Raw genomic sequence first — 23,886 nt, 5'->3', positions numbered from 1 at the left:
GTTACAAGATAATTAAAATATTCTAATTTTTTATTTGCGCACAATGTATCGTCTCGAATAGAGTTTAAATTGGCGCTGTAGTCAATATTGCTTCTCTTTTTCTTTGCGAGTCCGTCTCCGTGCGAGTGTCGTAAGTGCATGAAATTTCATCGGTTTATATCTCCATAATCTATTTAACATTTGTTGTAATATAACTGGAAAATTAATAATAATTGTATCCTGCAATAGTATTTCGTATTCTTTTTCAATAACAGTGCAAACGTCAAAATTTTACTAGAAGAAATACCTAACCTCACATTTTATTATTGAAAATATTTACGTGTATATTTCAATTATTATTTTTTTAGGTCCTACAATAAGGAAACATGGCAAAATCCAAAAATCACACTAATCACAATCAGAGTGAGTACGATAGAAAAATATGTATATTATCAATACTGTAGTATATATTAATAAACACAATTGCATATTTTGTTGCTTCATAGATCGCAAAGCTCATCGGAATGGTATTAAAAAACCAAAACGATATAGGCACGAATCTACGCTTGGCGTAAGTAAATTGTCTACGTTTCTTTTAATTATGTAGCGTTTTATAAAATTATAAAATCTCGCTTTATGTTCACGAATTTTGTCGGTATCGTTTATTACTATATGTATAATACGCTATATATTCGTGGAGTAGCGTCAGAAAATTCTTGTACTCATATAACATAAATACAATTTTTCAGATGGACTTGAAGTTCCTGAGAAATCAACGATTTGCAAAGAAACATAACTTGAAACCAAAAGAGCAACTAAAGAGGGCGGAGAAACGTAAAGCTCTTCGTGAATCTAAGAAATAGATTCTTGTTTCTATGATTTTATCAAAATAAAAACTTTATAAGAAAGATTTTCTTCATTTCTAATGTATTCCTGTAATTGTCAGTATTATTAATGAAACATAATTTCATGCATCGTCGCTGAACGCGTAGAAGTTGCAGGCTACTTTACTTTGTACTCCTCAACCTAGATATGTTTGTAAAATTGTACAATTATAATCGCATAAGGGTATAAAATGATAAAAATACTATTGTAATAGAAATTACTTTGTTATGGGAAAAATATGGAACGTTAATATAATTAAAGGCGACGATGGTATACCGCAGAGTATGTGTACACACTCGGGTATATTTGCATAGCGATAATGTGCCTTATTAATGCCTTAACTCAATTTTTACCGCATTACACAACTAATTTTATGCTAAAGTAACTAATTTTATGGGTAAAAAAATAGGAGAACACGTAACCGCTTCATTATAATAACTTATTCTAGTAATGTGCAACACAAATTTAAAATGGCGGCCGAAAATATTATAGACAAGTCTTGTTTAATACATGTTAAAAATTCTTCAAATCCACGAATCATTTTATTGTTTAGCGGTAAAAGGAAGTCCGGGAAGGATTTTATTACAAATAAGTTGCATGAGAGGTAAGAAGTTTGTAGTTGTACCAGGCATGGCAGTTAAAATTTTATCTTAAACAAGTATGTTATATACTTTTCCAGGATCGGATCTGATAGTGTTATCCTTAGGTTATCAGGACCAATTAAAGCTCATTGGGCGAAATCTATGAATCTTGACATCGATGGACTTTTAGGAGATGGAGAATATAAAGAAAATTATCGAATTGAAATGGCCAAATGGGGGGAGAGTATTAGAAAACAAGATTATGGCTATTTTTGTCGTGCAGCTATAGATATGTATAACGGTAAAGCATTTTGATTTGCTATTGTCAACGAAGATCTTTTGTTCTAAGATATCGTAATAACGTCGATGTATGGTTTCCACAGTACACGATAAATCAATATGGATAGTGAGCGATGTAAGAAGAAAAACTGACATTCAATGGTTCGTGGAGAATTTTGGAAGTGCATGTAAAACAGTTCGCATTGTATCGGATGACGATACACGAAAAAAACGCGGCTGGCTTTTTGTTCCAGGTGAACAAAATCATAATGCAATATCCATAATGTATCTCTTCTGATTTTAAAATTCTAATGACGTATATATATTTTATGTAGGTGTTGATGATTCGGAAACTGAATGTAACTTGGATGATGTGAATACATGGGATTTGGAAGTGACAAATAATGATGACAATTTAGAGTTTGTTTTGCATCAGATATTCAGATTAATAAGCTAGCCAATTGAGCAAGAATCCATCTTGCACACGAATGTACTTTGTTTCACTTTAAACTTACAGTATAAAAACTATTTCTACAATGCTAGAAGTGAAATAAAGAATATAGAACCAAAGATTAGAAATATTTTGGTATTATTTTCATTTATGAAATAACGTTAATTTATTAAACATGGATTTTGATCACATAACATTTCAGATTTTTCATGTCGTGTTCCAGAATTTCCTAACACTGTACTTTAATAAAAAACAAATCTGGATAGCCTGTTCTAATAGTGTTTGTTTAAGTAATCTATTGAATGCATAAATATTATTGTTCTGTCTGATCTTTTGTAAAAATTTTTGAGAGCACTTCACCACATCTACCCTCCACCTTGATGATTGCAAGATTGTCTGCCCTTGTCGGACCAATATTTAATATAGCTATTGGTATTCCAATATTATTGGCTTGTAATGCTATTCTATAAGCAGAGTACGTAGTTATTGTAGAACCTAAGATTAATAATAAATCAGAATGTTTAACATTATATTGTACACTCTCCACTGTCCTACGCGGTACATTGTCTCCAAAAAATACAATGTCGGGTTTCAGAATGCCACCACAGTTCGTGCAGTTGGGGACAATAAAATTTTCTACTTTTTCCTATGAAAATGTAGAGTTAGTAAAGTTTATAGAGTACCTTTAGACAGGTACATACATTTTAGTTACCTGTGACAAATCTACATCTCCGTCAGGTCTTATCATTTGAGTAGTTACATTAAAATTTGGATTAAGACTATCAAAAGTCTCTTGCAAATAATATCTACAGATTTTTTTATCACAATTCAGGCACATTACTTTGAATGCTGTCCCATGCAATTCTATCACTCTTCTACTACCTGCTTTTGCATGCAGATTATCAACATTTTGAGTAACAATGCATCTAACTTTTTGCGTATCTTCTAACTTCTTTAATAACTTATGAGCATTGTTGGGTTTAAGAGAGGAGAATCTGGAGACACATATCATGTAAATTCAAGTACGTTTGCTGTAATTTTGTGTGGAATAACTTTAACCTTGGCCAGCCAACATAATTCCTAACCCAATAGCGTCTTCTAACAGCATTATTTGTACAAAAATCTTTATAAAGTACAGGTCTGCGATTGCTTCTTGCATACAAACCAACACTTTCGGACCTATAATCAGGAATTCCACTTTCCGTAGAGATCCCTGCTCCAGTTAATATGCATATATTGTTGTGAACATTAATTATTTCTTTTAATCTCGTTATATCAGAATCCTTTGTCGGTTCACATTTTGGCACGAATGTTAAGTCCAAGTATGATCTGACTGAAACATTGGCAATGGTTCATTCATATTTAATAAAGTAGTTTAAAATTCGAGACATAATAAACTCACATAAATTTGTTGATCCAACATTATATGTAACTTTATGAATCCCATTACGAATGTTCATATCAATACGAATATTTATACTTATTGAAACTAACTATTGTTCACAACACGCAAGTTTACATATAACGTTGGCACGTATTATGCTCTCATTATTATACTTTGGATTCATGACAACGATATTCTATAACAAATTATGACGTACGGTTTCTGAACAATCTACACGAACGTCGTTTTTTGATTTACAAGAATACGTTCTCATAAAACCACGTTTGAAATCTGAAATCTTTTCCAAAAGATAAATTCACGGGATTACAAGCAATCGATTATTTAAACATTGTTCATTATTTGTCACATACAATGACATGCAGTTCGGTAACTCAAAGTTATGTTAGATTCTAGGATTATAGACCTAAAGAACGAAGTAGCAAGGGGTTGTGAGATCATCGCAACAAAATTTGTTGTCAAAATATCAAGACAATAAATTCTCCAACATAAATCTGAATCCTTGATTCTTCGTGTCCTACTTTTGCCATAATAAATGTCTAATTGAAACGCTCAAACTATTCGCCAGTTAGTAGTTCGAGCGGATAACAGATGGCAGCACTATAGAAAATAATGTGGCGGATTCCCGCGGTATTCTATCCTCGTAACGTGGAATCTCTAAGAACATGCACGTTTTTCTGACTCCCGAAGTTGGCGTACACATTCCTACCATTTTATTGCGCATCCAATGCAAAGTAAATCCTGACTCGACAATGAATCGTTAGCTAATCAGAACATAGAACTGTATAGAAATGGGTTCTATCTCTGCACACCTGCAAATGGCAGCTTGACCCGTTAGCAAGGATGGAAATTTTCTTTACTCACAGCGGATTGGATGCGTAGTAAAATGGTGGGAACGTGCGCGCCAACTTAGGATGTCAGAGAAGCGTACACGAGTAACATACCATTACTGTACATAATTTCTGTAGTACGTCTGTGGTTCCTCATTTAAATTTTCATATTGTACCTTATGTTATGCCAAGGTTACATTTAGGTTATAAACATTATTTTTGACAAATATATAGTTTTTATATGTTTCTATCAGATATTGCCTACATCAGTGAATTATGATAAAATCTCAAGGGAAGAAAAAGAGAATAGAATCTCATGATTTCGATTTGGCATACGAGATATATCAACAGGAGAATTGTTTTGGATTAACTGAGAATGCAATTTTACCAAATCATGTAAAGATGAACATATTCGTCGATATCTTCCGGTAATTCGATAACAAATTTATTACCAAATCTGTTTTTAGATGGTTAAAGAGAATTATAAACCACGGACATTAATTGATCAAACCTTGGAATTAATTGATCCAACTCCTAATATTTATACATTGTTCGTGCAATTAAATGAACGCTTCTTCTGGAATGTATTGTTGCCTGTTGAAGTTAAATGGAGTAATAGAATGACAAGGTTAGTAATACTTGGGAGTTTACATTTCTATATATAATTTCTATTATATACAAAGATCTTACTTTGATTTATAAAAATTTCTAATGATTTCGTTCATATGACTGTAGTTGCGCTGGAGTATGTTCTTTTCATCCAAGAAATAGACAATGTGTAATTTCGCTGAGTGCACCATTGTTAAAATTAAGGCCAAGAAAAGATCTTGTGGAAACTCTATTGGTAAACGTTTTATTGCTTGTATTACTTTATTAATCATATACATATATAAGTGGTTTAAACTTTTTTATATTTTGTATTATAGCATGAAATGATTCATGGGTATTTATTTCTAACAAACAATAATCGTGACAGGGATGGACATGGGCCAGAGTTTTGTAAACATATGAATAGAATAAATAATATAGCCGGAACCAAAATCACAGTATGTATATGTAATAAACAATTCTATAATGCCAGAACAATACAAACAACTAATCTTACAGATATATCATAGCTTCAATGATGAAGTTAAGCATTATCAACAACATTGGTGGAGATGCAATGGTCCTTGCCAGAAAAGAGCTCCGTATTTTGGTACAGTACGTAGAGCTATGAATCGTCCCCCAGGTCCATCCGATTTTTGGTGGAAGGAACACCAACAAAATTGTAGTGGTCAGTTTATTAAAGTAAAAGAGCCGGAGAACTTTAAAGCAAAAGGTGCAAAAACCAAAGACAAAGTAAAATCTACTCCAGAAAGTAATAGGTCACCGAACAATATGCTTAACTGGCTTAATAGAAGTTCCATTTCCACTACTACTAAGTCATCTTCCCCAAAACCTGTCAAATCAGTTTCAAACACTCAAGCTTTGCCAAACGGAGTGAAGAAGCTTGGAAATAATACCAACAATGTACATGGGTGGGGTATAGGAGGTCCAAGTAATTCAAATCATTCGACAAAGACTATTTCTGTTCCTAGTACACCCAAATTTTCTTCTTCTGGAACCGTTGGAGGTTCTAATACAGGAAAAAGCAATTTGTTAAACAGATTTAGTAACAGCAGCAAATATTTCGGATCGCATGCGAGTACTCAGATAATGGATAAATTTACCAATGGAAAGTTGGAGAAATCAACTAATAATCATTCAATTAAGGAAATAAAGCTTGTAGAGTGCCCTATATGCGACAACTTTATATCAAATAACGATATAAGTAAACATGTAGATTTGTGTTCAATGACAAAAGACAAACAACCAACTTGTAAAGGTAGCATTAGTAAGATACAACCAAAAGAAGAGAATTACACGTTGCCGAAGAAAAGGAAAATTGATATGGATAAATCTTCAGATGAACAACCTAAGTTAGATAAATCAAAACTAATAGACTGTCCTGTGTGTAATAAAAGTTTTGCACTTAATGACATAAATGAACATCTTGATAAATGTCTTTCAAAAACAGATGCAAATGATAAAAATCCATCTAAAAGTAACAGTATGGTTTCTATAAGTAGCCCGCTCAGTAAAGATTTGTCTTCTCAATTAAGTAATGATACAAATATTAATCCTGCTTCAAAACCTGAGATAAACCAGGTACCCAAAACTAATGGTTTCAAATGTTTAGTTTGTAATGTATTTATTCCTCCTGAGACTTCCTTGAAGGATCACTTAGAAGACTGTATTGGAAGTGTGTTCAATGATGATATAACAGTATTAACAGATTGTGATAACAAGGTAACATTAGACGAAACTTCAGAAACATCATTCGATGAAGACAATAAATATCCTTGCCCTGTTTGTATGGAATTGATACTAGAATTTTCTATGAATGAACATTTAGATGTATGTCTCTAACATATGTGATTGCAATAATATTTTTATTTTAGATCCCCTTTGGTAAGTTACATTAATTTAAAAGCATATGGCATTATTTGGGTAGTTAACTGAGTTATAATCTTATGAAATTCTGTTTTGTACCTCGCATAATTATTTTGTATTTATATATTTATTAAATAAACGTTTTCCATTAAAATTTTTATAATGATTTTATGCAAGCTTGTATACGTGACACATTAGGTTCCAGTCGCAAAATGTCAAAGCAGAAATATATTTATTAAAAACAAATACAACTTTCTACGGAGGCGTGTTACACAATGCTATGGGCATGTCGATATTGAACATATGTAAGAAAATTTGATTACAATTAGATAATTTTATTATCTAATTAATCTATACAATTATAAATAAAATCTGTTATAATTGTTCGTACAAATTATTGCTATCAGAAGATTGTAATGTGCATATACCACAACTAAATTCTAGCAAATACGTTGGAAAGAACAAAAGAACCTGCTGTTGAGTCCAGTGTAGATATAAATACAGATTAGGTACTATCATGTCAATAGTATTCTTATCTAATCGTACTCTGAAACATAATAACGATAAATTAAATCTTAAATGTTTTAAAGTACATTAATATTATAGATATGTATCTCGTATTATTATGAAAATATTAATTATTTCTTACTTTTTGGAACCCAGAGCGTGGAACATATAGCTTTGCGGTAATGGAATGTTTATTGTGTTATTATATAAAGTTCCTCCAATTTCATCAGGTATAATCCGTACAGTATCTAATTCATCATAGATATTGATACTAACACCATATAAATCATTGCGCGCTGTTATCGCATATTTTGGATTTTCATCATAACATTGACCAAGCAATAAAACTTCACGTTTGTTTCGAAATGAATAATTCACATTGTGAATTGATCTTATAGTTTCTGGTGTTACAATACACGTGCCTAAATTTGGAAGTGATTAAGTCAGGTAATGTACTGTAATCAAATAGAATCAATTCTGCAGGTACAAATAATTATCTACTTGTTCGTGAACGTTATAACTGAAGAAATTAATATCAACTTACCAAAAAATGCTTTTATAAATGACCAGTCCATGTATTTATGAATTCTAGTTCTTGTTAAGAAGGTATCAATAAAATAGTAGTTATATTCGATAAGTACTTTATCATCATTCAGTGTTAATTCACCAATTTCTCTGTCCTTTGGAAATGTTGCGGTAACTTTAAACTCTTTGGACATATAATTTGAACTGCTGTTTCCTCCAATTAAATCATAAAATGCACGGAATCTCCAAGCAAGTTTCATCAAGTATTCTGGCATCTAATTGTAATTACATAACTTTTATTATATATTCTTTAAATAAGTAGTTCGTTAACTTACATTTTCATGTTGCGCAATAACTTGATATTTTCGCAAAGTAGATAATTCTCTTGAAGCTTCATAACATACATCAGTAAATGGTGTAAATTCTTTTCCCTTAGACTGTTCACGACATTCGTTATACGGCCACTTTGCTTCTCGAGCTTCTTGCAATTGATCCTTACTGACTTCACCAAGTAAATTCAACGTTAACAACGATCCAGTGCATTTACCTTTTGCTGTATCAGCAAGTCCCCATGCTGCATTTAAGACTATTTTAGCAGGCTCACTTGGTTCAATGTTAATGAAGTGCCAATCCCAAGGTATTTCTTTTTCTGCTTCTAAACAAAACTAATGCACAAAATATGTGATAGTTTACATAGCTTTCTCGCTTTAGGTTTACACAATTTACCTTGAAAACTTTCTGTCCTGGTACAATTTTAGTTGCTTTAATTTTCATCGTATCAGTAAGCCAGCTTGTAATTTCATAAAGTGCAGCAACATTCCATTGTTGAAGAACTTGCGACGATTCAATACTCCGACGCGTTAAGGATAGCATATGATGGTTTGGACCTTTGATATATTCAAATCTCACCTTGTAAAAAATGTACAATATAAAACGTATAACTTAGGTATTTCAAATATACCAATATTAATACATATACTAACTTGAGTTCGCTCCGTATCAATTGTACTAATATAAGCTGCTAAACCACAACTACCTTTTGGTGGAACGTATGTATAGTAATCTAGGAAATGAAGTGCTGTTAAAGCAAACTGCATAAATGGCCAAATACTAAAATAATTCAAAATTAACATAATTAATACATATGACACAAATATCGTAGTAATGGAATTAATTAAATTTTACATACGGACAATTAGCTTGATGCGAAGAGAATATATCACGAATCACTTTCTCTGACAATATTGAAGTTTCGCAGTCAAATAATTTTGCACATACTTGGCTTCCTAATTCTGTTAATTCAATTTGAAACAATGGTACTTGCTAAGGAAAGAATAATATGTTCAGCACTGGAAATTATTGACAAAAAAAATAATATAGACTTACTTCTGGTTCATAAGTTGGCGTTTTTTTAACTATATATAATAAGCTGCAATTAGGACAGATTTTAAGCAACTTTGATTTAACATTTGCTCCTCTTATATTGGTAGCTGTCCTAACATGAACTGTGAAGCCCATTTTAAGATGTTCTAAGGTAGTAATTAAAGAAGAAAATTATGCTCTTTGTACAGAATAATAGAAATATTATTCTACAATATAATAAAATTTATACAATTAGTACCTCCAGGAGTATTATATGAAATAAAAGGACGGTCTTCAAAACCAAGTGTGATGTTAACTGGTACATATGCATGAATAGAATGAGCTCTTTCAGCACCATGCCATACATCAATTAACGGATTATAATTTTCAATTGTTTCTGTTCTATGAATGGATGTACTGGAAAGAATAAATGAATAAAATAAAATATATAAAAAACAATTAAGAAATATACACATAATTATATATATATTTTATATATTCCTCACCGTAGGATAACATGATTATTACGACCGTTCGGAGTATGTGTAAAGTTTCCCCTCATAGAAAACAGTGATGTAGTTGTTACTGCAAGTCTAGCATTCGCCCCTAAATCTGTAACTTGCACTGATTCGATTGTCACTGGTACATTAACACGTTGCTGATTAATATGAAATTCAACATTTTGATATATGTGATACATTTTGCTAGGTAAAGATGATAAATCTAAAAATATAATATATAAACAAAAATGTAAAAGTGATACATTATTTTTTAACAGAGAATGTCTATAAACTTACACTTAAATCCTGATACAATATTTGTTTCATTTAAATGAAGACATAACACTGTTTTGTCTTGAACACGAGCAATCACTTCTAAATGTACAGGACCACTGTCCTTCTGATTTATTTTGAATTGTTTCAATATATCTTTCACTTGCGACGGGCCATCAAAATATGTCGATAATGATTGCAGAAGACCTTCACCTTTTATATATAACTATATATGCATTAAGTGTTTAAAGATTTAAAACAAAATTAACAGATAAATCTTCACACTTGTATGAGTCTAGTAAAAAATTTGAAAAATTATAACTTACAGATAACTGATTTATATTAATTGCACTTCCATAAGTGTTGAGAGTCACATATAATACTTCAGGTATGTTGGTCAAAGGATTAGCAACAACAATACCACTTATCATAGCTCCAAATTTTCTGTAAATATCTTGATAGTCAAATATATAATTGCCGGTAATTGAATACTGATTTGTTGGTGGTGCACGAAGTACTCTTGTAAATTGCGCAGCTATAACCCCTCTGCAATTATTATCATGAAAGAACTATTTGATATAAATCTACAAAGTTTCACAAATGATACATCTACATACATGTGAACGTAACAAGGATACGTTGTTTGTTTCATGGACTTCAAAGTAGTATAAAAATAATTATACAGATGTTGATTGGATTCGGTTTGCATATACCAGTACAACGATATCAATCTGCTTGATGTAGGACTTGAAACAATTAACAGTGTTAATGCAGCTACTCTCATTTCTAAATGTTCAGTTCTATTGATTAAAATTGGCCAATAAACCTCATAAATCTGTAAATTAAGAATTGGAACTTTTAACAGTTAATTATATAATCAATTTAAAGAAAATACTTACAACATCGGGTCTTAATGGAGCTGTTGGAAGGGACGCCCAAGCTGCAAGAACTCGAAAATGTCGTGATTCTGCATTATTACCACTTGCAATTGGTTTTAAAAATTCAACTACTCTTCCTAATTGTATATTAGCCAATCCTTCCAACCAAATCATTTTCTTCTCGTATTCCCGTGCCACTGTGAATTATTTATTCCATAATAAAAAAAAGTTAAACGAATTATTTAGGAATTAACAATTTTTTACCTGTAAAGTTATCTAAATAAAGGCGCACATAGTCATCTAAAATTTCATATGGACAATATAATGAACATGTTTTAAAGATCAACGTCCCGTATGCGAGAATTGCAGTATTTTGAACTTCAGCAGAAATCTTTTCTGGCAAATTTAGAAGTGTTTGAAGATTGTGTAATAATTGAGCATCAGGTTTTCGAATATGAAATGGTAATTGTGTAAGAAGTTGAATTGCAGACATGTCTGATACTTTTGTATCTTGGATTACTTCCATTATAAATAATGCAGCATCTGTTGTTCCAACTTGTGGAAGAGCTTCAAGGAACATATTTCTATAATGATACAATTGAACACATGAATTTATCAAGCATGAAATACTAAAACTGCAAAAATAGTATGAAGAAATACCGGATTGTTTCTTCCTTGTAACTTGTCCCTGAGATTTTAGTGTAGGCTGTGCGTAAATCAACAACATTTAACATCCCGAGATAGTAAAGTAAGATAGAGATTGTATTGTTGTGTAGATTATCAGATTCTGTATCCAAACCTGGATTTTCAAGTCTCTGGCTTAATCTATCTAATAAAGTTCCTATCTACAATGTATATTTATTATTATTACATGGTACAGTATGTATACTTATGACAATTGTAAGTAAATTATAAATTGATATATTAAACTAAGAACTCACAGATTTAAAAATAGTAGTTTTGTCAGGTGTGCCTCTACCTTGAGTAAGATCAAGTTCTGGAAGTTCATGTTGAAGAGCCATGGAATGCAAATTATGAGTAGGTATTTTATTTGCTGTGTCTTTTACTGAAATTAACTTGAATGTTTGTCTATATAACAGGAAATAAACGTTAAAATGAAGGTTTAGATATTTAGGTTTAGTAATTAGAAAAATAAAAAACCGTGATCTGACCTTGTAAAATGAAACTGAGCTTCTCCAAAACTTTGAAAAGGTTGAAGATATATGCCCCCAGTAGCATTAATAAACATAATTTCATTTAATGTTCTGTCTGCTTTAACATTGTATATCCTTTCACTGGATTTTAGTATTGGATTCTAAGATACCATCAAGCTTGTTCAATTAAATTGGTTTATAAAACAATAGTTACTTTTTGTATATCAATGCATGTACATACTTGATCACCATTAGGACACAACATTTTAGGAACATTAGACCATGTGCGATGTGGATGACCAATACATGTTCGAGGATCTACGAATTTTCTTATCACCCAGTCATTGTTTTCGTGAGCATTAGTAATGCATTCAATATCACATTGGCCATAATGGTTTTTCTAAAATATAGACAGTTATAATGACTTCGTTACGTCTAGATATTGCAGGGGAACTTTCTTATAGATTTGGTTAATCTTTCTATTAGAAATATATGTATACAACACTTACTTCAGTGGAACGAAAAGCCACATTCTTCTCCAAATTCAGAAGATCTAATTGAAAAATACCAGCAATACTTCGTTTTATATTTATGGACCAAGGGGAAGTAGCCACCGTGCTAAAATTTTCGATGAGACCATTCCCATATGTAATTTGAAATGGTTTCAGAAGGTCTGCTACTTCATCAGTAATATCATGATCAATGCCTTTCTCTTGTGTATTACCATTCCATACAGTCATTTTCAATGATTCCAACTAATTAAAAGAAAAATAATATATTGTAACTGCATCATTTGAAACAATTTGCAAGTAAACAAAATATTTCTGCATTTTACGTATTTAAATAATAGCTTTAAATAAAGTATACCTGCATAGTAGTTATATTTCGTTCTGATTGAATTAAAAGTTTTCCATGAAATCCCCACAAAGATGATGCATGATTTGGTAGTAAAACACCAGAACTTGAAAGTGCTGTATAAGAATAAGTGTACTCTTTTCCTGTTTGAAATAACATGTATACAACATTGTTGTTGCACAGTAGAAGTAGTACGAATATAGCTCCTCCCAATTTACGTATTAGCTCTTGTAGCATATTATTAACATCTGTAAGAGAATTTTTATATATTATAATATTTTGATAGAATATTTCTTAATCGTTTAGATTAATCTTACTAATTTATATTACTGTAAAATACATGTAATATAACTATAAAAATTACGGTAACAGTTTTTAATCGTTTTTATGAACTGTAAATATTTATTTACTGTTATAACGAATATATTAATATAAGTATACATTCATTTTCGATCGTATCAGTGATATATTAGTAAGACATATTTATTAGTAGTAAAGTGTAATTAAATATTTCCTTCTAATTATGAATAAAGAGGTTTTATCTGTACCTGTAATCCTCATGGTGTGCAGTAGTAGCTCAACAAAAGTAAACTGAGTTCATAGGAGTCAACAGATGACCCTTACTGTCCCTATCTCTGTGACCCATGAACAAACTTCTCCATCTGTGTGAGTAAATCTTATCTCCTCTGTAAATTATCTTCAATCGTATAAATTAGTCTATTACGTTTTCTCAGCATATTTTTATGTAATGCATGAAACATAAAAAAGATTCCTTTTGTGACGTTATTACATGCAAAATTTATTTATTTCCTATAAATAATTCCAGTAAAAATTCTTTTTATGAACTTTAATAATATAATCTTACTCATAATGAATCAAATCTTATTAAAGAACTAACTATGCTTAATTTCTCACATTTAATAGAAATAAGTACCATTATTAAGATTATTTAAACGTAAATATCAATTTAAAAGGACCAAAATCATTACAAAATTATTAAACTCATTTTTTCTATATATAAATAGAAATGCTGAATAGACTGATATTTACATGTTTATTTTTATATACTTTCCTTGCTTATTTACAGCTATTGTTGGAAAGTATACTACTATCAGATTCTTAATTAATTTATTTCTATACAAAATTACAGTTTTATATGTTATACAATTAATTGTACTACAATTTGCCACGTACAAGATCTTTTCAGGTACATACAAAACTATAGGTAGGTGTATTGATGAATATCGTAAAATAAAGATATCATAAATTTATCAAGAAATGTGTACATGAGTAATACATTACAATAGCTTGATTATTTTCAGGATGGACTTCTAGCATTGCCAGCTTTCACTGTAAAAGTGAAAAGCTAATTTACACTACGATATAATCTACTTATTAATTTTATTGTTAGTATAATGAACAGTAAATGTTACTGATATGTTATATGTTAATTTCTTACAATTGTGTAAACTATAAAATTGAATTGGTAGAATTTGACTTGATAATTTATACTTACTTGTGCGCTAGATTCGCTTTATCCAATTGTTCACTAAGCTGTTGGATAAGTATAGCAAACATTCTAAAATGTTCTATTGTTTCACCTTGTAACCATGCACGAGGCAATGTACTCATTACCTGTCACAAGAATGTAGCACAATTATTTATTCATTCATATAAGTATTTAATAATGATAAAATAAAACTAATAACAAGTAGAAGTAGAACTGTATTTAATTGGAAACCGAAGTAATAATAGCTTACCATATTTGCCTTAAATAAAGCATCAGTTGGAAGTAGTGTGTTATACCACTTTGTTCTTTCTATATCGGTGCTCTCCTATATAAAAACAAAATTATATATCAACAAATTCATTATAATATAGTATATAAAATTCCTTAAAATAAATACCATAATTGGATTCCTCTAATATTAGGGGATATGATTTTCGGTATACGAAATATCGTAAGCATTTCTTACAATCGTCCTCCTTTCTTGTAAAACCACTTCTTCTACAATTCTTGCAGATTCCATTAAAGGCTCACTGCTATCTCCAAAACCGTGCATCATTTGTCGAATTTTTAAAATATATTATTTAAGTTTTAAACAACGTTAAATTAAAGTATTTCAAATTATACATACCGGTAGTATGATTCACAGGTTCATTACGAACAAGTTGCGGTTCGCTCATTGATTTCGAAAAAGTTGATTCAGTCATTGTTGTTAATTGATTACTGATTTTTCTTTTATAAGTAGGTAACAAAAACATAGGTAGATTTTCCAGAAACAATATCAGTCAAAACAATAGCAAACAAGGTTAAGTGTCACATTGTATCCGCTATGATCAATGATCGCTACGGTGAACTCGAGTCTTGAGTGACATGATCGAACACAATTTAAAAATGGTATGAAAGAGTCAAGTAAACAGTCATTTTTACTGATTCGATTATAAGTAATAACAACTGTACAGATTGTAGAGACTGAGATGTTGGAAGTTGAATGTTAGGATATCTCTGCTTTAATTCAAACATCTATTTATAGAAGGCAGGTTATGTCAGGTTTTCTCACTAGTTCTCAAAATGACCTCGATTATTATATAAGGAATATTTTTCGATTTCGGAATCAGTGGGTTTGACGGGTGGACGCAAAGGTACTTGTAAGGTACCAGTTGCGTTCGAGGTCAACATAACCAGGCATAACGTCGCTCCATTGGTTAGTTGTAAAAATCGATGGAGATCACTGTCAGTGCACATTTGGTTTAATGTGTTGACATGCGAAACTGGTTTGTTCGCTCTTCTTCCAGTATAATAAAAATGTAAAGGGTATTGTCGTCAAACCCGTAAAATTTTGCAGTTATCTTTATTTATATAATTTTTGGTTATTTTTTCTTACTAAATTAATTTTTGTTTGTTATACTATATTTGGAAGAAGCGACTCCGCGACTTTGTGGTGGAAACCTCATGTTTCCGGTGAATGTAAATAGTTAAAGTTTTCTATTTTAATCATTTAAATTAATAAATAATAATATTAATGAAAAATGAATCGTTTCTTTATGTTATATGAAAATAGTAAATAAATGATGTTTTATTACATATATTACAGTATTTCTTGTTTCTATATCTACTATTTACAATCATATGTTGCTAGCAATTGTGGTTTGCGGAAGTAAATAGTATTTCTTTTTAATTTTATTTAATTTTAATTTTATTGCAACCTGAAGTCACAATCCATATATACAATGTACTGCATTACATACCTTATATACACACTATATTACAAACATACATTATATATTATTACAGAATAATATACTTACAGTCTATATTACAATTATATGTTACATTAAATGATACACGCATCCATACATTATGAACCGTAGGCACATATCTCAAACGTAACACATATTTTGAAAGTTACTTTTACTGTTGTTATATGTATGATAATATCTTAATTTTTCGGTATTTCTTGTAGTTATTTTTATTGATTCTAGAATCCTTATTTACGTATTTCAAAGAATAAAATATTCTTAACCTAATAAATAATTTAACTAAATATAACTGTGAAAAATTTGAACAAGGATGATATAACGGAATTTGTATCATTTTTTGTAAATAGTTATGCGAAATCCCTTGCTCAATAATAACCTCTTCGAAAATTTTCATAAAAATTTGTTCTAATGTATAGAGAAAATGTACGAACTGTTTGCTAGGAACTCTTAAATCTTTATAAACACTTTCGTTACTATCATGCGTTTTAAAATAAATTAGCAAATTATTAATGTCTAGTTCTTCGCACTCCTTTAAAAATTGAACACAAATGTCGCATTTGTGAATAATTAAAGCTTTCTTTAATAAATATCCACAGATGTAATTGAAAGCATTCTGAATGCTGAAGTTTAGATACCTATAATCTTTATCCGGTAAATCTACTGCTTCTACAGTTGCTGGAAATTCTGGTGCATGAATGGAAACATTAGAACAGGTACTAATAGTGGCAAAAATTTCTTCTAAGTCATCTTTAAATTCTATTCCATCTGTACACAAATAGCTTTGACAAAATAATCTTTTAAAGTTTTTGACAAATTGAATAGGTGTAGGATTTATACAATTACTCCTCTCTCGGATTGAGTCAAAAAAGTTTTTAAGACAGTCTAGATTAATATATCTAGTCTTAAGTGATTTAAAATTTGCTGCTTTTAATACTGTCCAAAGCTGCAAAATTGATTTAATGGTTATGATCCAACAACTTCTAAATTTTGAATGTAAAGTTAAATCGTGACCTCCAATATCCAGGACATGCAAGTCCGAAAGGAAAGTGAGCATTTCATTTAAAAATCCTATTTGGTAATCAAGACCTTCAAAAACATTTTTGAACGTAACATTGTCGTTCTTTTTTTCAGAATTTAAAATATTGAACAGTTTATTAAATTTATATATAATTTCTATAGTAAAACTAGCATCACCTGAAAGTGCATCCACACTCATGTATGTATTCATTCCACTTGCTACAGTATAACTTAAAACTTGTGTTGCTAATTTTAACTTTGTCCTATCTAAACTGGAAGGATTAATATGAACATCTGTAAGTTTAGGTGCACATCTATAAAACTGTTTTTTATCCTGTTGATAAAATTGTTCAATAAATGACCATGAAGTTCTTTTTTCTTTATAAGACAAAACATTATCCAATAAATTATTTCTAGTCGTTTTAATTAAGTCGCAAGTATCAAATATGTAAAAAATGTTTCTACTATCTACTGTAAATTTCGGATTCTCAGACGTTATTCCTAAAAGATTTGCTAATTGCGTAAAATTAGTACCCATCTTAGTAACGAGAGCGTGTACATGTAATCCTGCTCGATGTAATAAAGTTATACATTTATGTATGTTACTTCGCATTTCTACAGCCGAAAGTTGAGAATGTACAAAAAAATAGGTAAGTGGCTGCTTCCAATCTGAATTTATACCTCTTAACATAAAAACATTAACATTATGAGCTAAAATTGTCCGTTTCATGTTTGTGCAATGGAAACCAATAACTTCATCACGTTTAGTGCAGTAAAATAAATTTGCTTTCAATGGCATTTCATCTATACATAGGACGCAATGCTTGTCTAAATTAGACATTGATTTAGCTTTAGTCTCTAAAGCTTTAAAAAGTAACAGATTATCCAGTCCAGGTTTCACAGCTTGTTTGGATGTCATCAATTCTAATGTACGCTTAGATGGAAGATACAATAACTTAGTCATAAAAGAGTATGTTCGCGGACTTAAGAAATACAGAGCCATAGCAAACTGTATATAGTCCGCAGAATACCTACCACCGCTGGCTTGCTTGTCTTTCAACATTGCTTGTACTTTAATAATGTTGGAAAGCGATTTACTTAAATATTTATCACACATGCGAAAAAAGTCTTCTAACTTTCTCTTCCTCAATGTGATTCCAGTCAGGCGACATGACGTTTGTGTAGATGTTGAAGTAACATTATTAAGACTTTCAGTCTTTGCAATAGGAACTATAATTAAGAATGCATGTTTATAGTTTTCCAAAAAATTATTTATACGAACATTAATACAGATTATATAAATAGCATAATTACCTGGCATGTTAAAAATACTTCTGGTGTAAGTACTAGGAGCACTAGGTATCTGTGGTTTTCCTAAAACAAATTAGCATTATCATTCTGATTTTTCATAAGTTACTATTATATTGATACAAAATAATGGAAAGTTTAATATTTATTAAAATATAATAATATTTCGGATATTGAGTATTTAAAATTATTGCATTGACACTTTTTACTTTCTTCCATTTAGGTACTTGATAATATTTAAGTAATTATAATATTATATGTGCATTAATGACTATAAAAAATGATATGATTTTAGAGAGTAACTACTTACTTGAAATAATTAATAATTGTCCAATCGTTTCCTTACGGACTTCTGATTGTTCTTCACACAAAAATATTGTTGGCACTGCATTGCTTGTCAAGTTTTTTCTTATTTTGCCTCTCATTAGATATTTATCTTCGAAATGCTCTTCACATAACCTATAATGCTTTGACACATGTTTTGTTGAGTATTTCTCTAAATCTCTCCTATCGCAAGCAATTATCCACTCCTTAGCTCTAAAAGAATAATATAAAAATTTAGATTTGCAACTGTATAATTTATATTTGATTTGTCTAGCAACCTATAGTATCGTATATTTTAAAACGTTAATTCAGTTTAAAAAATCTGAATCTACCTTTTATTGTATAATAAAATATATATATCCTACATTTTAATAAAAACACTAGGAACTATGACAAAATTTAATAAAAACTCAAATATTTTTCTGTTGTTTAGAAGAAAGATATAAATGGAAAAGATATATAAAAAAAAATAAAAGTAGATATCAAGGAGGTTCAGAAAACAGCTACAAAATCAACTTTATAAACGAATAAAATCAATTTTAAAGCGAAATTTTATGAACGAAAACAAACTTTATCCGCGAATATGAAAACATGTTTATTACCAATAAAAAAGAGAGAAGTTTTTCTGATTAATTTCATTCTTTACCAAACGTGATACTTCAAAAAAGAAACATATTCTACTTCGTTCTTTCTCTTGTCCTTTATTTAAAGTGTAATAAATAGAAAACTACATTTGCTTGTTCTACACAACAACATGTTATGTTTAAAAATTTTATACGAACCTACCTAATTGGATCCATTGGAAAGCAAAAATGTGATACTCCATGGCCGGTACTATTCGGACAAGGACGATAGGCACAGATAAATCCACCTTTCTTTGGCATGGTAAATGAAAATTTTAAATAATGCTACTGACACAGAGAAAACGAAATATTAGACTTTAACACTTGTCAACAACGGAGATGGTTGGTGTAACTGGGGATAAGTCAGTGTAGCGTCTCTATGGCAAGAAAAGCGAAATCGAAGATTAGAACAGATGGCACTGTTGCGTGATCTCGCGAACGTAGTTATAAATGGCGCCTCTAGTTACGCAAAGCATAAACTTAGTTGATGCCGATAGGAGGGAAGTTCAAATGTAATTAATTTAGAGTAGGTAAACAGATAGCGAGAGAGAGAGAGAGAGAGAGAGAGAGAGAGAGAGAATTCCCACGGAATCTTCAATAAGAATTTATTGAGCGAAGCTAATCGAGCAACAGAGGAAAAGTCACTTAGCCTTTCGAACGATCGTCCCTTGTATTGCAAGACGAGTCGAAACCTGAGCCCTTCGAGACAGGAAGTCATAAATTCTCGGTTGAGGACCCCCTGGACCTTTCCCTCGAAACAGGGAAATATCGAAATGGGTGGACAAACAAGCGAAAAAGTTCTCATTCGACTTCCGTCTACGGACCCACGCAGAATAAAGCTGATTCCACAGTTCGTCCCGGTGTCGTTATTCTGAGCCTGCGCACTGAACCCTGCTAGGGACAAATCCTACAACATATAGTGGGTGTAGCGGCACGAATCACTTGCTCGATAATTCAATATTGAAACACAAAACTGAAATTGTTTATAACTATTGACATGCTACTCGAATATGCAAACAATAATTACGTATACATTGTTAAGTGTGCCTTCTAGCTATTTCAATCATATTTGAATCAATTGATTCAATATCAATTTCATTAATAGTTACAAGAAGCAATTAATTTTGTTCTGCAGTCACTGTCAAAAGAATAGACAATTTTACTATCTACATCTATAGATAGGGAAAGTTGGGAATTGAATTGGAGAGTGCAATGGGGCTAGTGAGAAATAGAAGGTTTTTAAGCGGAAGAAATAAATAAAAATGGAAGAAATAAGCGTATAATGGCAAAGGAGCAAAGGGATGAGAATGGAGGATAAATGCAGGTAGAAAATTATTTATTTAAAGTACTCTCTGGCGCCACCCGTGGACGGCATCCGTGGCTCTGCCATTTTATTCTAGATTCTAGATTCTAGATTAAACGAAGATTGAGAGATTCGAATTAGATGAACTAAATATAAAGCAATTGTTTCCTTAGTAAACAACAACGGTGAGCGGTTTGTGGCTTTTTAATTAATTTTTAAATAAACTAACTTTTTTAGTTGTAAATGTCCCTAGATCCACGAGCGTATAATACACAGTGACACTACATTACAGTACGACACTATATACTGCTATAGTACTACATGTACATGAATCAGTTGAAGCCATTTCTGAAAGGTAACGTGCCGAAACAATTTTAATACTCAGGAGTTTAATTGTAATTGAACGAAATGGCTGCGATCTCTCTATTAAATCCAAAAGCTGAATTCGCGAGAGCTGCTCAGGCATTAGCGGTGAACATTTCCGCTGCGAAAGGAATCCAAGATGTAATGAAAACGAATCTTGGCCCAAAAGGCACCATGAAAATGTATGTATATTTATTCTCACGTGTATACCGCAAGATTATATATTTATTTGAATTCACTGGTTCACTTAATCGAACAAATGAAAATGCACAAATAATATCTTATATGAAATAGTATTTTATATTAAACATTCGGATACAAAAGGCGTCTGTTTCAATTTTCTTATCCTTATTAGGAGAGGTTTATGATTCGCGGAACACTGGTTCCGGTGCAGCCCAAATTGCTAATTCTCAATTTTTTTTCTACCATCGATTTAATTACTTCAAATGTGTTTCTGAGACTAAAGACTAAACTTCATCTCGTTGGACGATATGTATATATAATTTTAATTACTTTTCTCAAGGTTGGTGTCTGGAGCAGGTGACATTAAAATCACGAAGGATGGCAATGTATTATTGCATGAAATGCAAATACAACATCCTACAGCGTTGCTTATTGCCAGAGCATCCACCGCACAAGAAGATATGACGGGAGATGGTACAACCAGTACTGTGTTACTTATTGGAGAGCTGCTTAAACAAGCTGACATTTATATAGGCGAGGGTCTTCATCCTAGAATGCTCACAGAAGGTTTTAATCTTGCCAAAGCCAAAGCTTTGGAAGTATTAGAATCTTTGAAGATTAATATTGAGCCTACAAAGGAAAGCTTGATGGACATTGCAAGGACCTCTCTTAGGACTAAAGTCCATCCTACTATCGCGGACAAGCTGACAGAGATTTGCGTTGATGCTGTGTTAGCTATTAGGCAAAAAGATCAAGACATAGATTTGCATATGGTAGAGCTGATGGAGATGAAACATAGAACTGCAGCCGATACTAATTTAATTCGTGGTATCGTAACAGATCATGGAGCCAGGCATCCGGACATGCCCAAGAGATTAGAAAATGCTTACATATTGACTTGTAATGTCAGCTTAGAATACGAGAAGAGCGAGGTAAACATTTAAAAATGAATCAAAGTCTGTATTAATTGATAATTTACCTTGATAATTACGTGCACTAGGTAAACAGCGGTTTCTTCTATAAAACTGCAGAAGAACGTGAAAAGCTTGTGGCAGCGGAGCGTGAGTTCATAGATAATCGTGTGAAAAAAATTATCGAATTGAAGAAGAAGTTGTGTGACGGCACGGACAAATCGTTCGTTGTAATAAATCAAAAGGGTATTGACCCTCCGTCTTTGGATATGCTCGCTAAAGAAAACATTATCGCTCTGCGCCGAGCAAAGCGTCGAAATATGGAACGTTTGTCATTGGCTTGCGGTGGAACAGCCATGAATTCTTTCGATGATTTACGGGAAGAGCACTTAGGATGGGCTGGACTTGTATACGAACATGTATTGGTAAATGCTCTCGATATAACGTAACATTTGAATAATTATTTTGTTACGCGATATATAATGTATTTGTTTCATTTTAGGGAGAAGATAAGTACACTTTCATAGAGGAATGCAAGAAACCAAATTCTGTGACAATATTATTAAAGGTAATGCTGTCAAAGTTATGCTTTCAAATCCAATAAATTATGATTTCTAAAATTATTGCGGAAATTATCAGGGACCAAACAAATACACTTTGGAGCAATTGAAAGATGCTGTCAGAAATGGTTTAAGAGCAATCAAGAATGCTATCGACGACCGTGCTCTTATCCCTGGGGCCGGAGCCTTCGAAGTTGCTGCCAATCAGGAACTTCAACAGTACAAAGAGAAAGTTAAAGGGAAACAACGTTTAGGCGTGCAAGCTTACGCAGAAGCACTACTTATCATTCCGAAAGTTCTTGGTAATATTTTAAATACGTTATTCATGATATTAACGAATAATTTCTATACCGTTTATTTGATGTGTTTAGCAATAAATAGCGGATTCGATGCGCAAGATACGATCGTAAAATTATTAGAGGAAAGAAATTCATTGGGTGAGCCGGTGGGTTTGGATGTTTCAACGGGCGAAGCTTTAAAACCTACCGATGCCGGGATTTACGACAATTACAACGTTAAGAAACAAATTATTAACTCATGGTAAATGGATTTCATTAAATAACATTTGTTATATATCCTATATTGTTTGTGCTCTTTAACAGTAATAATAATTTACTTTTAGCACAATCATTGCCAGTAACCTACTCCTGATTGACGAGATAATGAGAGCAGGGTTGTCATCTTTAAAGGGCTAAGTTACTGTTAAGTAATGGTTTATTCTAAAAAAATCATTCTTGAATATTAGAAGTTACTAAGTTTAATTTAATCATCTCGTTTGCACGAAGCCTATCGTAACTTTCGCTTAATTGCTACATTTTTATATGCATTCAAAGTATACAAATAAATTGCTCCGAATAACAAATAAAGTTTAAACAAATAAAATTTTCCAATTAAAGAGCAGGGAATTTGTGGGTATTTATTTCTTGTTAATCGTACAAGTTTCCTTCTAATAACTACAAATTCGAGTCTCAAATGTAAAAAAACATTCACCTCGAATTTTGTACAACACTTGAAATAAAAAATTCAAATAATTATTTGTATAAATATTAATTTTTCCCCATAATATCTTAACGCATCACTACTGCCACAAAGAA

At 31.4% G+C, this 23,886-nt stretch overlaps 6 protein-coding genes across 11 annotated transcripts; 4 read left to right on the top strand and 2 right to left on the bottom strand.

Annotated features, from left to right (window-relative positions):
- Positions 1-64: 64 nt before the first annotated feature.
- Rpl29 (ribosomal protein L29) lies at positions 65-887 on the top strand. The gene is made up of 4 exons (XM_078183741.1): positions 65-130; positions 348-402; positions 486-550; positions 729-887. Exons 2-4 carry the CDS (start codon positions 366-368, stop codon positions 840-842), a joined length of 216 nt encoding a protein of 71 aa, XP_078039867.1. The 5' UTR covers positions 65-130; positions 348-365; the 3' UTR covers positions 843-887.
- Positions 888-1,305: 418 nt separating this feature from the next.
- On the top strand, positions 1,306-2,196 carry Pmvk (Phosphomevalonate kinase). The gene is made up of 4 exons (XM_078183739.1): positions 1,306-1,468; positions 1,544-1,746; positions 1,829-1,978; positions 2,060-2,196. Exons 1-4 carry the CDS (start codon positions 1,335-1,337, stop codon positions 2,179-2,181), a joined length of 609 nt encoding a protein of 202 aa, XP_078039865.1. The 5' UTR covers positions 1,306-1,334; the 3' UTR covers positions 2,182-2,196.
- Positions 2,197-2,488: 292 nt separating this feature from the next.
- On the bottom strand, positions 2,489-4,122 carry LOC144471568 (NAD-dependent protein deacylase Sirt4). 2 transcript variants are annotated; one of them, XM_078183738.1, is made up of 4 exons: positions 3,984-4,122; positions 3,235-3,504; positions 2,888-3,170; positions 2,489-2,821 (listed from the first exon to the last, which is right to left on the bottom strand). In XM_078183738.1, the coding sequence occupies exons 1-4, from the start codon at positions 4,016-4,018 to the stop codon at positions 2,489-2,491; spliced, it is 921 nt and encodes a 306-aa protein (XP_078039864.1). In that variant the 5' UTR covers positions 4,019-4,122. The 2 variants fall into 2 exon arrangements, with proteins under 2 accessions (XP_078039864.1, XP_078039863.1); XM_078183737.1 differs by lacking the exon at positions 3,984-4,122 and adding an exon at positions 3,578-3,955 and having other exon boundaries at positions 3,235-3,508.
- A 189-nt stretch (positions 4,123-4,311) lies between these two features.
- On the top strand, positions 4,312-7,056 carry Mh (DNA-dependent metalloprotease SPRTN). Its single transcript, XM_078183736.1, has 6 exons — positions 4,312-4,544; positions 4,662-4,803; positions 4,875-5,035; positions 5,143-5,251; positions 5,334-5,453; positions 5,515-7,056. The coding sequence occupies exons 2-6, from the start codon at positions 4,684-4,686 to the stop codon at positions 6,856-6,858; spliced, it is 1,854 nt and encodes a 617-aa protein (XP_078039862.1). The 5' UTR covers positions 4,312-4,544; positions 4,662-4,683; the 3' UTR covers positions 6,859-7,056.
- A 41-nt stretch (positions 7,057-7,097) lies between these two features.
- Positions 7,098-15,906, bottom strand: LOC144471563 (vitellogenin-4). 5 transcript variants are annotated; one of them, XM_078183721.1, is made up of 26 exons: positions 15,075-15,906; positions 14,844-14,983; positions 14,697-14,771; positions 14,453-14,571; positions 13,485-14,286; positions 12,949-13,184; positions 12,591-12,836; positions 12,323-12,481; positions 12,100-12,242; positions 11,869-12,016; positions 11,588-11,772; positions 11,192-11,511; positions 10,949-11,124; positions 10,667-10,884; positions 10,376-10,595; positions 10,074-10,275; positions 9,783-9,999; positions 9,536-9,693; positions 9,301-9,443; positions 9,104-9,237; positions 8,898-9,024; positions 8,641-8,823; positions 8,250-8,579; positions 7,934-8,189; positions 7,532-7,811; positions 7,098-7,429 (listed from the first exon to the last, which is right to left on the bottom strand). In XM_078183721.1, exons 5-26 carry the CDS (start codon positions 13,495-13,497, stop codon positions 7,258-7,260), a joined length of 4,266 nt encoding a protein of 1,421 aa, XP_078039847.1. In that variant the 5' UTR covers positions 13,498-14,286; positions 14,453-14,571; positions 14,697-14,771; positions 14,844-14,983; positions 15,075-15,906; the 3' UTR covers positions 7,098-7,257. The 5 variants fall into 5 exon arrangements, with proteins under 5 accessions (XP_078039847.1, XP_078039846.1, XP_078039848.1 ...); XM_078183720.1 differs by having other exon boundaries at positions 14,844-14,979; XM_078183722.1 differs by having other exon boundaries at positions 14,844-14,976.
- Positions 15,907-21,079: 5,173 nt separating this feature from the next.
- On the top strand, positions 21,080-23,815 carry Cct6 (chaperonin containing TCP1 subunit 6). Its single transcript, XM_078183286.1, has 7 exons — positions 21,080-21,320; positions 21,662-22,253; positions 22,322-22,657; positions 22,735-22,800; positions 22,872-23,094; positions 23,164-23,332; positions 23,415-23,815. Exons 1-7 carry the CDS (start codon positions 21,184-21,186, stop codon positions 23,485-23,487), a joined length of 1,596 nt encoding a protein of 531 aa, XP_078039412.1. The 5' UTR covers positions 21,080-21,183; the 3' UTR covers positions 23,488-23,815.
- The last annotated feature ends 71 nt before the right edge of the window (positions 23,816-23,886 follow it).

The sequence above is a fragment of the Augochlora pura genome, chromosome 6 (genome assembly GCF_028453695.1).
Source record: "Augochlora pura isolate Apur16 chromosome 6, APUR_v2.2.1, whole genome shotgun sequence".
In the NCBI taxonomy this organism is placed as follows: domain Eukaryota; kingdom Metazoa; phylum Arthropoda; class Insecta; order Hymenoptera; family Halictidae; genus Augochlora; species Augochlora pura.
Note: the sequence above shows the minus strand (reverse complement) of the source record. Positions and strands in the feature narration are given on the sequence as shown.